The sequence below is a fragment of the Balaenoptera physalus genome (assembly GCF_965194825.1).
Source record: "Balaenoptera physalus genome assembly, contig: HAP1_SCAFFOLD_1770, whole genome shotgun sequence".
Classification (NCBI taxonomy): Eukaryota; Metazoa; Chordata; class Mammalia; order Artiodactyla; family Balaenopteridae; genus Balaenoptera; species Balaenoptera physalus.
In genome coordinates, this window is record NW_028125033.1 from 64,638 (window position 1) to 77,817 (window position 13,180).

Sequence of the window (13,180 nt, forward strand, 5' to 3'; positions counted from 1 at the left end):
TGCTTTAGCAGGGCCTGTTTGTGCTTAGGAGTATCACATCGATACCTTGTATTCCCGAATATTATACCCATCCTTCCTCTATGTTCTTATCATCAGGGATAAAACCTTGTCTTCAACTGCCTCTACTAACCTGCTCGTAAGAAGCAAACTTTCTCATCACGATACTCAGAACCCTAAATTCTCCCCGTTCTCCCTGCGTATCAACCTATTTCTGGCTCCAGTATCTGTCACTTCCGAGAGCACATCACCTGTAATTCTTTTCTGAAAGATCAGGCTCTCTTAACCTCCCACTGTGTCCTAATAATCCATAAGCACAGGGGACACCCCGATATTTGTTTCCTCAACTCCTGGGCTGCCGTCATGATATCAAAACAATCATGCCCCATGAAAATTCATGCTGAGGTGTCATGGCAAGATCCTCTGCTACTTTGTAATTCTCATATTCAACATTTATTGATAGTTCAAAGTAGCAGAAAAGAAGAAGGGATGTTAGCTTCAAGCACTGGCTGGGCTCAGAAAGACTGTTTACTTTAGGTCAGAGAGAGTGCATATTTACTGCAGAGAAGAAGGAACTAACAGAAAGTGAGCAAAGATTATGTGAAAGAAAATTAATGGAGACAGATTGCAGAGGAGGGAACCAGAGCTTAAATCTGTGATAGAAATAAGAAGCGAGCTTGGTGAAGGAGAGACAGTATCTCCTCTGAGTCAGAAGAGACGACGACGACAAGAACACAGGTAACTGCTGAGGTGATGAAGGTAACTGAGGGGTCCCAGCATAGACTTGGTTTCAGTAAAATGAGAGCAGGACAATTACATAGGGGTGGGGATTGGAGTGATGGAGAAAGTACTAAGGGACTTAAAAAAGAGACATACTTGTTCTGAAGAGAAGGAAACCAGAACTTTTCAAAGTCACAGAGGAGAAAAAGCAGCAGCTGTATTCTGCACAGCAGATATATACAGCTGCAAGATGCCTGGAAAGTACGAAAATGATGTAAAGAATGGTTCTGCTAAAAGTGACAATTTTGTCAAAACTGACTGGAGAATGTGGCAAATGTTAATGGTGAAATATGGGGGATGGGTATTAGGAGGTTCACTATACTATTCTCTACTTTTGTGGACCTTTGGAAATGTTTATAATAAAAAATGTTTTAAAAATTGCCTAGCCATCGTATGACCTCAGGAGCAATGGTTATCTTCCTCAGAAAGCTCAACAACTTGCCAGAACTTTCCAGAAGGTCTTAGGAACTTCAGAGACACAATTGCATACGGATACATACACTCTAGAGGACTGCAAAATTCAATGACAGGGAGACAAAAAAAGTTTCTAGTTGACGAGGATTTGTCCCAAATTTGTTCTAAGGAGTGAGAAACACAAGTGAGCATTAAAATTAGGCTAAGCGTGTCAGGCGTGACAAACGGGGCCAGAAGATGAAAGCGATGAGGACAAGTATTTCAACTAAGCATATGCCTGAAGAACAATATTATAAAACTTACTTCATCTCCAGAACTTCCTCTAAGTGTTTTCTTCTCTCGGCCCGAAGGTTGGTCACATGAGTTTCCTTCTCTGTCAGTGACTGCTGAGTGCAGGACAGCTTCGCCTTCATGGACTCCAGCTCCTGTTTTACCTTCTCCATGGCCATCAGTAACTCCTCCACCTACGATCAATACAGAAAAGACAGAAACTGACCATCTGGGTCAGGTATAGTCAGAGGAGCTGGGCAGTGGGCAACGCCTGGGTCCACAAAATTGAAGACACACCCATCAAAAATTCTGTACTCTCGCAGGATCAGACATAAATGGCAGTGAAAGAAATACATCTCTCATCTTCCCTCCACTATAATTCTTCTCAGTTTAGGTGCAAAAAACCCTCATTTTCTTTTTGACAAATGTAAGGGCATCAGAAGTAACAGTGTGCCAGGAACAATCCCTTCTAAGGAATTTATTTGGAAACAGTCCAGAACCTTCCATGGAAATAACAATATAATGCAGATAAAAATATAAGGAACAAAATCATAATAAATATTTCTAGAACGATTTTAGGAAATAAAAGCCATAAACCTGACTAATACCAGATGCAGAATTAACATAAATGAGTCATTTTTATTCGTTCAAACTAAGATTCTTCTGTTTATACCATTACAAACAATTTTTTGTTAAAGAAACAGCTAGAATTCAATCGGATAATTTCCTGCTCTAAAGCTGGGTAGGTAGAGATTTTCTGAGGAAGGCAGGAAGAAAAGAAAAAATATACATAACCAGATAGAGAAGAGACAGAACGCTTTTAAAAGACCTGTAAAGGACTTCCCTGGTGGCGCCGCCCGCGAGGACCGGGACGGCCGTCCGCGCCGCCCTCCCTCCCTCCCCGGCCGCCGAGGTGAACCGCGGACAGGCCGCTAGCGGGTCTACCGGGCCGGCCGTCCGCGCCGCCCTCCCTCCCTCCCCGGCCGCCGAGGTGAACCGCGGACAGGCCGCTAGCGGGTCTCCCGGGCCGTGCGGGCAGCCCGAGGGCCTCCGGGCGGGAAGCCCACCTGTCCGCGGGCGCCAGGCTCCTCGGGGCGGCCCGCCCCTGGCTCTGCGTGACTGGCTCCCTGAAGCAGCGGCGGAGGCGGCGGCCCACTGTTTGCGCCGCACCGCCTCCTACGGCATGCGGGAGGAGACAGACGCCGCCCGCCCGGCGCCTGCCGTGTGCGCCCGCGCCGGCCCGCAGCCCAGAGCCCCCGCCCTCCAGCTCCCAGCCTCCCGCCCGCCAGCCTCACCTACGGCTCCGCCCTCCCCGGGGGCGCGCTGCCGGGACCCAGCCAGGGCCGTGAGGAGGAGCGGGCGGAGGAGAGCCGAGGGGCCTAGCGCCAGCGACGGGCGGGAAGCTCCAGGCGCCGCCCGACCCCGAGCTGCCGCCACCGCGGCCCTCTCACCCTGCTCAGAGCTGCCGCTGCCGCTGCCGCTGCCGGCCGGGCGCCGCCGCCGCCGCCGCCACCGCCACCGCCACCGCCACCGCCACCACCACCACCATCACCGCCACCACCACCACCATCACCACCACCACCACCACCATCACCACCACAACCACCACAGCCACAGCTCCGCCCGGGCGCCCGACGTCACCGCGCGCCGCCCCCTGCGCGATTCCCCAGTCCCGCCCCGGGCCGACGTCTGCGCGAGCCCCGCCCCCGCGCGACCGCGCCCGGTCGGCGTCCCGAAGCCTCCGGGGAGTGCGACTCGGGCGCGCGCGGGCCTCGGGCACTTTACGGGTGTTGTCTTTACTGTGATATCTCAGTTAAGTCTAGTGGGGTGTCCCCCCCTTTTTTAAAATTACTAAAGTATGTCATTGTGTTAATTCAACATTAATACTAGAAACAAAAGTGAAAATTCCCATAGCAACAGCTGCTCTTTTTCTATGCTACGTTTATGCTTTTAGAAGTAGTATAAGAGCTGTTAAATGTGCGTTTTGCACATACTGTGTAAAACACATTGATGGAGAAAGAGCAGGGAATGAAGTATTTTGGCTAATCAAATAATAAACAGTGTATTGATTATCAATGTTCAGAGAAATATAATGTAATAAAGTAGATTAAGCATAAAGGTTATGTGGAATATAGTTTACTTCTATGGCTTTTCAAAATGTGAGCCTGGAGGTGCTGATTCACTCATGTATTCATTCAACAGTGATTTATTGAGTATGGTTCTGGGTACTTTTTTTAGCCTTTGGGAACACAGTAGTGAACAAAGCTGACAAAAATTCCCACCTTCATGGAACTTACCTTCTGGACACCTTCTTGGGAAATGAAGAGGAATTCAGCAAAGGAGATTAATAAGAGGTTATTGAGGGAGGAGGAAGACCAGGAGAGTGCGATGTACTAGAAATGAAGGAAAGGAAGTTTTCAAGGAGGAGGGAATGGGCAACTGTGTCATTGTTTAAAGATGTGTCAGACTGTTGGGTAAGAAAGAATTCTGCCTGATTATAATGCCTAATAACAGAGAAATGACTAAATGCTTTTTAGTGTGAGATGAGACAAATGTAAGAATCTTTCAGTTTTTTACTTCCTTTGACTGATTTTTAAAAACATATATATTTCATTCTTAATTCTTTTCAGAACAAAATATGCAACCTGGGAGTTTATACTTGTACTAAGGAGAGGTATGACACTGTTGTTACTAATTATATGTACACTTATTTTTTTAATACATGTATCAAATCAGAAGTTATAAAAGTATACAGGGAAAAAAATAAGTCTCTTCTGTTCCATCCAGTTACTCCTGAAGGCAGACACTGTTTCCAATTTGTTGTTTTTCCTAACCAGTGAAATTTTGTGCAGTAACACGGCATTTAGCTATTTTAAAATTGCATAAATATAACAAGTATTTTATCCCCTATGTATTTTTTTTTGCAGGCTTAATATTTGTTTTTATAATTTAAGTCTAGCTACCTGCAGACCATTTTTTTTTTTAAATAACAGCTTTATTGAGAGACAATACACATACCATACGATTCACCCATTAAAGTGTACAATTAAATTCTTTTGGTACATTCATCACCACGATCAATTTTAGAACATTTTCATCCTCCCAAAAAGAAGCCCCAAACTCATTAGCAGTCATTCCCCTGACCTTTGGTTTTAAAGCTCTCTTTTTTTAAAAAAAATACTTAATTTATTTTTGGCTGCGTTGGGTCCTCGTTTCTGTGCGAGGGCTTTCTCTAGTTGCGGCGAGCGGGGGCCACTCTTCGTTGCGGTGCGCGGGCCTCTCACTATCGCGGCCTCTCTTGTTGCGGAGCACAGGCTCCAGACGCGCAGGCTCAGCAGTTGTGGCTCACGGGCCCAGTTGCTCCGCGGCATGTGGGATCTTCCCAGACCAGGGCTCGAACCTGTGTCCCCTGCATTGGCAGGCAGATACTTAACCACTGCGCCATCAGGGAAGTCCTATATGGGAAATTTTTAAAAATACTTCCTAGAAACCACCAGACTCGTTGGCCAGTGTCACATTGACACTTAGAGTTGTAAAGGAGGATGGGTTTGGGTTTGGGTTTGGGAATGGGTTTATTACAACTGGCCCAGACCTCCACGCTTCATCCCTTAGGGTTAAAAGAGGGGTCCCCCTGCTCCCTAAGATCAAGGGTTCTCCACCCTAGCTGAACAAAATAGCAGTCTCTTAACGGGAAACAAGTGGGGATAGCGGGCAATGAACAATGGGCCACGGCTGCGGGTGATTGTGTCCGTTAGCTTTAAGGCCGCCACACAGGTCCCAGCAGTTTCTAACAGTACATGGGATGCCTATCACCCAGCAACCTTGACTGACTAGCAGTGGCACCCTGGAAATGCTGTGTTGGGAAGTACCTACCAATGAAGTACTTGTAGGACCCCAGGAAAGAAGAGCTGTGCTTTACAGCACCGGCTATGACCCAAATAGCCAAGGAGGTAGCAAGCAGCATGATATCTGTACCGCAGATCTTTTCTTGTAGCTGGAAAGCCCCAGCCTGTGATGGCAATTCCTATTTTCTTCCCTCTGGAAGATCAGTCCCAACAGCACTACCCCTGCTTCTGCTTCCTCTGAGTCTGAATGTCATCTGCCCACATTGAGGAGGAAAGGAGGAAGCCCAGGAGAGGCGTAGGCAGGAGGAATCCCACATTCCTCCCGACATCTGATTGAAGCACAGGTAAAGTGAGTCTTATGCTGTCCTTACCGAGTTCTAAGTATGAGGGACTGTACTGCACACGCAACCCCAGAATAAGCACTGGAGATAAACCGACTTGCAAACTTTGTATCTGAAAAATCGCCTCAAATCTGAAATCACCAGTATTTCTACACCATTTTTAGTGTCTATTTTTACGAACCAGTTTTCGAAAGCACCATCAGCAACAGGTCTAGAGCGTTCCTTTCCAAACCTGAATATTTTTAAGCAAACTTTTCATCTTCCTTAGCTAGATGAGTTCAGGAAAAACATTTCATTGATTAAAAGGGCTGCATTACAAAGGTTTGCCCCAAGACAACACAAGCTCCTCGAGAGCAGGGATTTGGGGCTGGTTTGCTCAGTGTCCCCAGCATCTACCCCAGGTGTCCTTACAGCAAAGCATTCCATAAATATCTGTTGAATTAATGCCATCGCATGACCGGCCTTCTTGTGCTGTATGATGTGAACTGCATGACTTTCCCCCTGAGGATTAAGATATTGATGGAGCATCCTTCAAGATCAATGGCATGCCCTAGATGAAAGATAGGGATGTGTAGGAGGAAACCTTGCCAGTCAAAGCTATCTATCTATTCAGTCTTAAGTGGAAACTCAAAAGACATGCACCACGGGAGCTGGTTGTAGGCCCAAAGTCACAGCTCTCCTTACAAGGAACTGTGTCATGCTAGGAAGTCACTTAACAATCATAGCAGACACGTACATAAGTGTCAGGCCCTATTCCCAGTGCTTTATGTAGATTACCTCACTTAATCTTCACAACAAGGCTATAAAGCAGATTCTGTTACCATCACGTCCCTTTAACCGATGAGCAAACTGGGGCACTGCGTTACATCACTTGCCCAGTGTCACATACAGAGCATCAGAGCCAAAATGTGAACCTGGCAATCCGGCTTAAGTATCCGTGTGAATAACATCTGCATTGTGTGGCCACCTGGGCCTCCCAGGACCTCTGGGATTTCAGTTTCCTCACTGTCTGGGGGGCGGGTGCAGACAGTGAGGAATGATGGATACATCAGGAGGCTATCAAACCTTCTCAGCTGCTTGATTGCTTTTTGAAAAGAAATCTTACTTGGCTAGTCAAATTCATAGAAACAATGTAGGATGGTGGTTACCAAGGGCTGGAGGGAGGTGAAAAGGGGGAATTGTTATTGAAAGAGACTAGAGTTGCAGTTTGCAAGAGGAAAAAGTCTGGAGATCTATTTAACACTGAGTATACTTAACACTACTGAGCTGTACACTTAAAAACAGTTAACAAAAGTTTCCAACTTATGTGTTTAACCACAGGAAGGGAGGAAAGGAGGAAAGGACAGAGGAAAGGATGGATGAAGGGACTCTTACCTGGCAGCTCAAGAAGTAAAACAGAGGCGGAACTGCTGAATCAGTGGGAAAAGGAGCCCAAGGTTCCAGCCTCTCGGCTTCTTTCCCCAGATCCTCCCACCAGAACAGCCCCTCGGGGAGATCATCAAAGCAAAGTTTTAAAACCACTAAACAGGACAACTTCTCAATTCTCTTTAAGACAATTTCAAAAGCCGCGGGTCCAATCACACTCTCAAAAGTCTCCAGCTGAAAAGCCCTCCTGGCCCCTCAAGGCCGAATCGGTTCACACTCACCACCATGGTCCTTGAGATTGTCCACATTGTAGCCCCAGTGTAAGTGTCCAAGCTCACAGAGCACCGCCGTGGCCCCCTGTACTCAGAGTTACTCATCAGAGCGGTCTCTTGAGCCTCTGTGCGCTGCCTATTTCATCCTTGTTTGTGGAGTGAGAGCTGTGTGCTCACCCGCCGCCCCAGCTCAGAAGGCTGTTTCTACTCCCACCTTAGTTATGGGCGAGGCGCTATATCTATGCCACTGTCACCTGCACAAGGTGCCCAATTCCCCCACCTCGTCTGTTCTGGGGGCTTAACAAGTATCCAGGACTCTCAGATGGAAGGGTGGAGAGGGAGTAATTCAGAAGAGACTTAGGCACAGGGGAGCATGATGATACCCCATCCTTCCCTATCCCTCAACCAGGGTGCTGAGCCATGGTTCCTGATCAGGGAGAGAATGAATGCTGGGAAAGCAGCCAACGCCATAACCAACTTGTAGCAATGAGGGCCAGAAAACTGAGACGAAAGTACGTGGGGGCCATTGGCACATACTGTTCAGTTAAAAAAAAGAAAAGAAACCAGGAATGCTAACTAAAGGACAGAATGATTATTATCTTTGACTGTAAACCTCTCTCTGCATCATCCTTGGGTCCTAAAGCGACCTATTTCCATCACACGCACATTCCACCAGCAGCCGAAACTCACCTCAGCACCCATGTTATATTCTGGCCCAGTTTACATGGAGCTGACTGAAAGGCAAAGAATAAGAAAATGAGGCATTTGAAAGGGAAATCCATGCTTCCTAGTTTAGAGCTGCACAAACTCCTTTGCCCACCACAGGAAGGGATTAGGCTACTCAATCCGAGTAACCCATTTCTCTTTCTTTGGGAACATGGTGATTCTATTCAGAGGGCATAAATAAGATAAAGGACCCACGCATACTAGATTTTTCATTTGGCAAGCAGAATAAAAATCTGAACCTATACCTGTGGGAAAGTAATCAATTTTTCATAGACTTATTATAGGCTTCACAAAATCTACTGCACACATATTTTTAAAAGTAAGAAAGTGGCTTTTTAATGATACTTAAAATACATGGCATGGCAAGAATTATTTAAAATGTGTTTCTGAGGCCTGAAGTTTGGTACTGCCTGCTAAAATATAGATGATTTGGATAAGGCTGTCTTCTCGGGATAAACGTGAGACCTAAGCGCATCTTATCATAAAACTAATAGGAAGGTTGGTATTCAGGCAGTTAAGTAATTGGTATAAATCCTCCCAAGATATTAGATCCCCTGAACTCGCAACAGTTAGTGGTTGTTCATTGGCCTGTGTGCATTAAATAACTCCCCTTAACCCAGAGGCCAGCAATCCACTGTTCACATAAAGTCAACACAAAGCAGAGCAAGAGGAAACAGAGCTGAATCCAATAGATACATGGCCACGACTCACCCAACAAGTGTTTTCCGAGCAGCACGCCAGGCCTGGGAAAGTGGACACGTGATCCACGGGGTCTGGATGCCCAGTCTCGATCCAAGCAGATTGGCTCCGTTTTTATGAACCATCGGCTTGATTGTCCACATTGGTGGGCATGCTTTTCGCAGGAACACATCTCTGTTCTAAGCGGAAGGCTATGCGCCTACACCTGTGACCAGCCCTGTATGAGGAGTGTACGTGCGTGTGTGCGTGCGTATGCGTGACTGAATGAATGAAAGATTTTTAAAATGTCTACATAAAGCAGATCTAATATATGAACATCTCCATTTACAAAAAGGCTTTCATTTTTTTATCATGCAGCAAGTCACTGAAATATTACACTATTTTGTGTCCAGCAACTCCCTTCAAGGAGCTATGAAAACATGAAGCATCACTGATGTCAGAAGTCACAGTCTAGCCGAGAAGACAAGTGACAGACCCGAAACAGAGACCACAGCAAATGTCTGACACCAAGTGTAAAAGCTTCAGGAGTTCACAAAATCCAAAGTCACTAAAAGCCCAAGTTGCTGAGAGGACTTGGAGCAGTGGGCGTTAAGAAGGGCAGCAAAGATGGTAGGCTTTAGATTACCAAAGGGACGGAGGTGGCGTTTCACGGAGGTACAAAAAGCAGAAGCAATGACTTAGAAGCAAAAAGAAGCCTTCTGTTTGCCGATAGCAGTGACAGCACCTGCCCTGATCAGAGCCACAGGAAACAGGGCTCATTATAGGGTGGGGACTCGTTATGAAGGGGTAACAAGCTGCCCAGAGAAGTTCATTTGTTACATTAGGGAGTCATTTTAGGATCCTGAATGGGAACAACCGGGTGTTCCTTCCGTATGGTGAGAACTCACCCCAGGATTCCTTTCAAGAGCACGCTCCCCTTGACATTGAGTTAATGATTTCATTTGCACTCAGCTTTCCAATATCCCACCTCAGTGGTTCCCAACTTACGGACCACAGAGTTATGGCAGAGGTCCCTGAAGGCAGATAAGCACTGCCCAGAAACGACTTGCTCCTGGCATATTGCCGCTGTCTCCTTCTAATATCTGTAGATACCATGTGAGCCATAAAACGCAAATTCACTCCAAAGCCAGTCACCTGAGTTGCCCCAGGCGCCAGCCTATGGCTGCACATGGAGTCACTGTAACAGTAGCCCAGATGTCACTAGCTCCCACCTCCCTGCTGTTCATGCAGGACTTCAGCCTCCAGTAAAGTGCCCCTTAAGCATTCCTAGGAGTTCCCAGGGATTTGGTGCCTGAGCCTGCGAACAAGGCCGTCGTCCTCTCAGCGGCCACTGGGCGGCGATGGGTCCACACAGCTCCCTCTCCTGCGCCTTCAAGCACCCCGAGGCCTCCGCAGGCCAAACTGCAGGATGGTCCATATGGAGTAGGGGAAACATCTCATTCCTCCTGGGAGCTACCATTCCCAAAGCAGTCACACTGGTGCCATACACGATAGCTTACCGAGGGTATTTTAGAAAAACAACTCTGACAGTTGTTACTTACAGCCCTCAAGCTGTGAATGAAAACTGTATGTGAAGGTGCATCTAGCGGAGGTTGGACAGGAAGAAAAATACCAGGGACAGAGCCCATGCCGTGCTCACAATCAACCTTCCCATAATGTGCTATCAAAATGCACATCATCCTGTTTGACCCAGCAAATTAAACTTCTAAGCACACAAGGAAGTGAAAAGTGTAGGAGGATTTTCAACGCAGATTATTTGCAAGAGTGAAAAAGGAGAAACACACATCTCCTAGTACAGAAGGGGTTAAATTATGACACACTGGCAGGGTAGAATACAGGCAGCTGTTAAAAACGATGACATCAGCTTGGAAGTACCACTGGAGAGCTCTGCGATGCATCGTTAAGTGACACAATGCCAGTTAGAACAGCGCTCCACAGCCTGTTTGGAGGCGGGGTGAGCGGCGGGCAGGCCAGCGAAGCTTCATCTGCCGCTCCCCATCGCTTGCACGACTGCCTGAGCCCCCCGCCCCCTCCCCCGTGGAACCATTCTCTTCCAGGAAACCGGTCCCTGCTGCCGAACAGGTGGGGGACCGCTGAGTTAGAAGACATTAGGGACAGCGTGATCGCATTTCAAAAGTGTGGAGGAGGGGCCGGGAAGAGGTGCATATGGATATTATATGTCAGGAACAAAACCTATGGAGCTACTGACAACCTTTCTCCCTCATACCCATGCCTGAAGGGGAGTCTTTTTTTACCACCCAGATCCTTTATGGAACTGATCTGGGAGACAGTAAGAGAGATAAAGAGTCCTCAAATGGCCAGATCAGTCTTCATGAGAGGAGATGAAAGAGGAAGTAGTGGATGAGAGAGGCAGGCAGCCAGCCAGCCAGCCAACCAGGAGATGGAAGAAAAGAAGTACCTGGAGTTTTTAAAGACGGGGGAGGTGGAGGTCCTGGAGCAGCTACTGAAGACTTGGTGTACGGGAGAGAAAGCTGGGTGACGTAGGTTCAACATGTTTGGCCGTGTCATGTGCTGTGTGACCCCTCCACACAGTCTATCTACAAATACACCCATGACAAAGATCTAGAACACGCATGAGGTTTTGAGATCAGATTGGTGTTTCTTCCCCATGTTTCTGTGCTGCCCACGAGGTGAGAACAAAAGCTAGTTTAAGGTTGTACATGTATGAAAAACGCCAGGAAAGACACCCCAGAAATTGTCCCAGCGGTAACATCTGTCAAGGTTGATTAGGTACTGGTGGACTTTGTTACAACAAAAGTGTATATCACATGTATAATTTTCATGGGCATGTATTTTACTTTCACTCAGGACAGGGTTTTGGGTGAGGCAAGCAGGGTGACTACAGTGCAAAATTGAAGGAGACACTGACTCTCAGCGTCTTGCTGGTTCAGAGCCGCATGTAAACACCCCCGTGAGGGAGTGCCTCCTTCACTTAGCGCCCTACCCACCCTGCTTGCCTCACCCCATGCTGGCTCTGCTTGCCTTGTTAATCACAGTTCTGAATCTCATTGAAATTCAAACTGGGATGCTATCTGCCACACACACTGCATCCAGAGTACATTGCCATTCTGAAAGCACTTTCGTATATGTAGTTCACTTTCTCTTCATGACAATCTCAAAGGCAAATGAGACTAGTATTATAATTCCCATTCTACAGATGGAGACCAGAAAGGTTAAAAGACCTGTCCAAGATCACACTGCTAAGTGACAGCAAACTCAGTTCAGCTGAGTTTGATTACCATCCCCAAGTATTTCCATGACCCCACCCACATACAAAACAAACAAAAATTATCACTCATACCTATCAGGAAAACAATGAATCTCTGAAGTGAACCTAGCCCAGATATTCATGTCTCCCGTCAAATAAGGCCCGGCAGCCCCCATTTGCCCCCTTGGAAACCACGGAGGCAAAGCCCACAGAAGATGTAGGCAGCCTCTAGCCAAGACGGCGCCCCATGAGGAGCAGCCCCTCTGGATTCTCGAGTAGCAGCAGGTTTTCAGGACGAGCAGCAGGCCTTCACGAGGGCCTACAGGCAGGTCCGCGGCTGCTGGCTGGCACCAGGTGTGAGCCATGGGAACTCTAGGAGCTGGGCGGGGGGGTGTGTGTGGGGAGCATCTGCACAGGAGGCATGAGCCTAAGGGAATCTCTCAGCATTGGACATTCCACAAGGCGTACATGCAGCTACTGGTGGTCGGCACTTCCGGGTTTTCGCCTTGAGGTGAGCGGAAAGGAATAACACGGCACCACTAGCCACCAGCCTGGAGCTCAACCAGCTGGCCTGGCAGCCTAGAAATCTGCTTAAGGAGTTAATCCAGGCAGACCCTGAACTACCCTGTTCATCCAGCTGTGTTTCAGGGCACAGCACGATTCCAACACTGCATGTAATAAAAATGAAGAATACCCCTCCCCCTGCCCTCTGCAGATTCGTTTTTCTCGGGTCTCACTGGTACTTTCGTTTAAAACTAAGTTTAAAAATAAAGAAATCAGCAAACCACACTCATTTGCCAAGTGTGCTTTTTTTCCTCCCTTCACAAACCTAAATCATACCTGGCAGAATTCATGCTGTTCTTGTTTACCTGTTCCTCTAAGAATATGAATCCATTGCCCTCTAGCCTGGGTTTTAGGTACATTGTCTAGCCAAGCCTTTACCTCCCTCTTCTCTTAAAAAGAGGAAAACATACAGCAAACTCAAGTTCTATATTTGTGAAAATGTTAAGAGGAAACTACCCTAGGATGTTTACACAAGCTGTGTAAAGTGGCTTTAAAGAGGCTCTAGTATTCCAGTATTACCCATACTACATTCGAATTAATACTTCCCAGAAAAAGTAAACTTTAAATAAGATCCAATCAGGATCAACTGCACACCCACCTGAGAAGCTGAACAAAATCAATGGAGCAATTCTTTGGTCATCGGACTAAAAGATTCAAGATTGACTTTTTCCCCCTTTT

General features: G+C 47.1%; 1 protein-coding gene and 1 pseudogene across 2 annotated transcripts in view; both read right to left on the bottom strand.

Moving 5' to 3' along the window:
* The window catches only part of LOC309654031 (ELKS/Rab6-interacting/CAST family member 1 pseudogene), a 63,943-nt pseudogene extending 60,953 nt beyond the window's left edge, over window positions 1–2,990 (bottom strand). Inside the window, exons 1-2 of the transcript in view lie at window positions 2,757–2,990; window positions 1,495–1,655 (exon numbers count right to left, since the gene is read on the bottom strand). The product of the transcript in view is annotated as an ELKS/Rab6-interacting/CAST family member 1 pseudogene (transcript). The remainder of the gene's footprint in view (window positions 1–1,494; window positions 1,656–2,756) is intronic.
* Window positions 2,991–4,434: 1,444 nt separating this feature from the next.
* Window positions 4,435–13,180, bottom strand: part of LOC309654033 (uncharacterized protein) — a gene marked incomplete at its 5' end in the record, with an annotated part of 51,616 nt that continues 42,870 nt past the window's right edge. Inside the window, one exon of the mRNA XM_082478691.1 lies at window positions 4,435–4,916. Coding sequence (XP_082334817.1) covers window positions 4,614–4,916 — 303 coding nt within the window. The 3' untranslated portion in view covers window positions 4,435–4,613. The remainder of the gene's footprint in view (window positions 4,917–13,180) is intronic.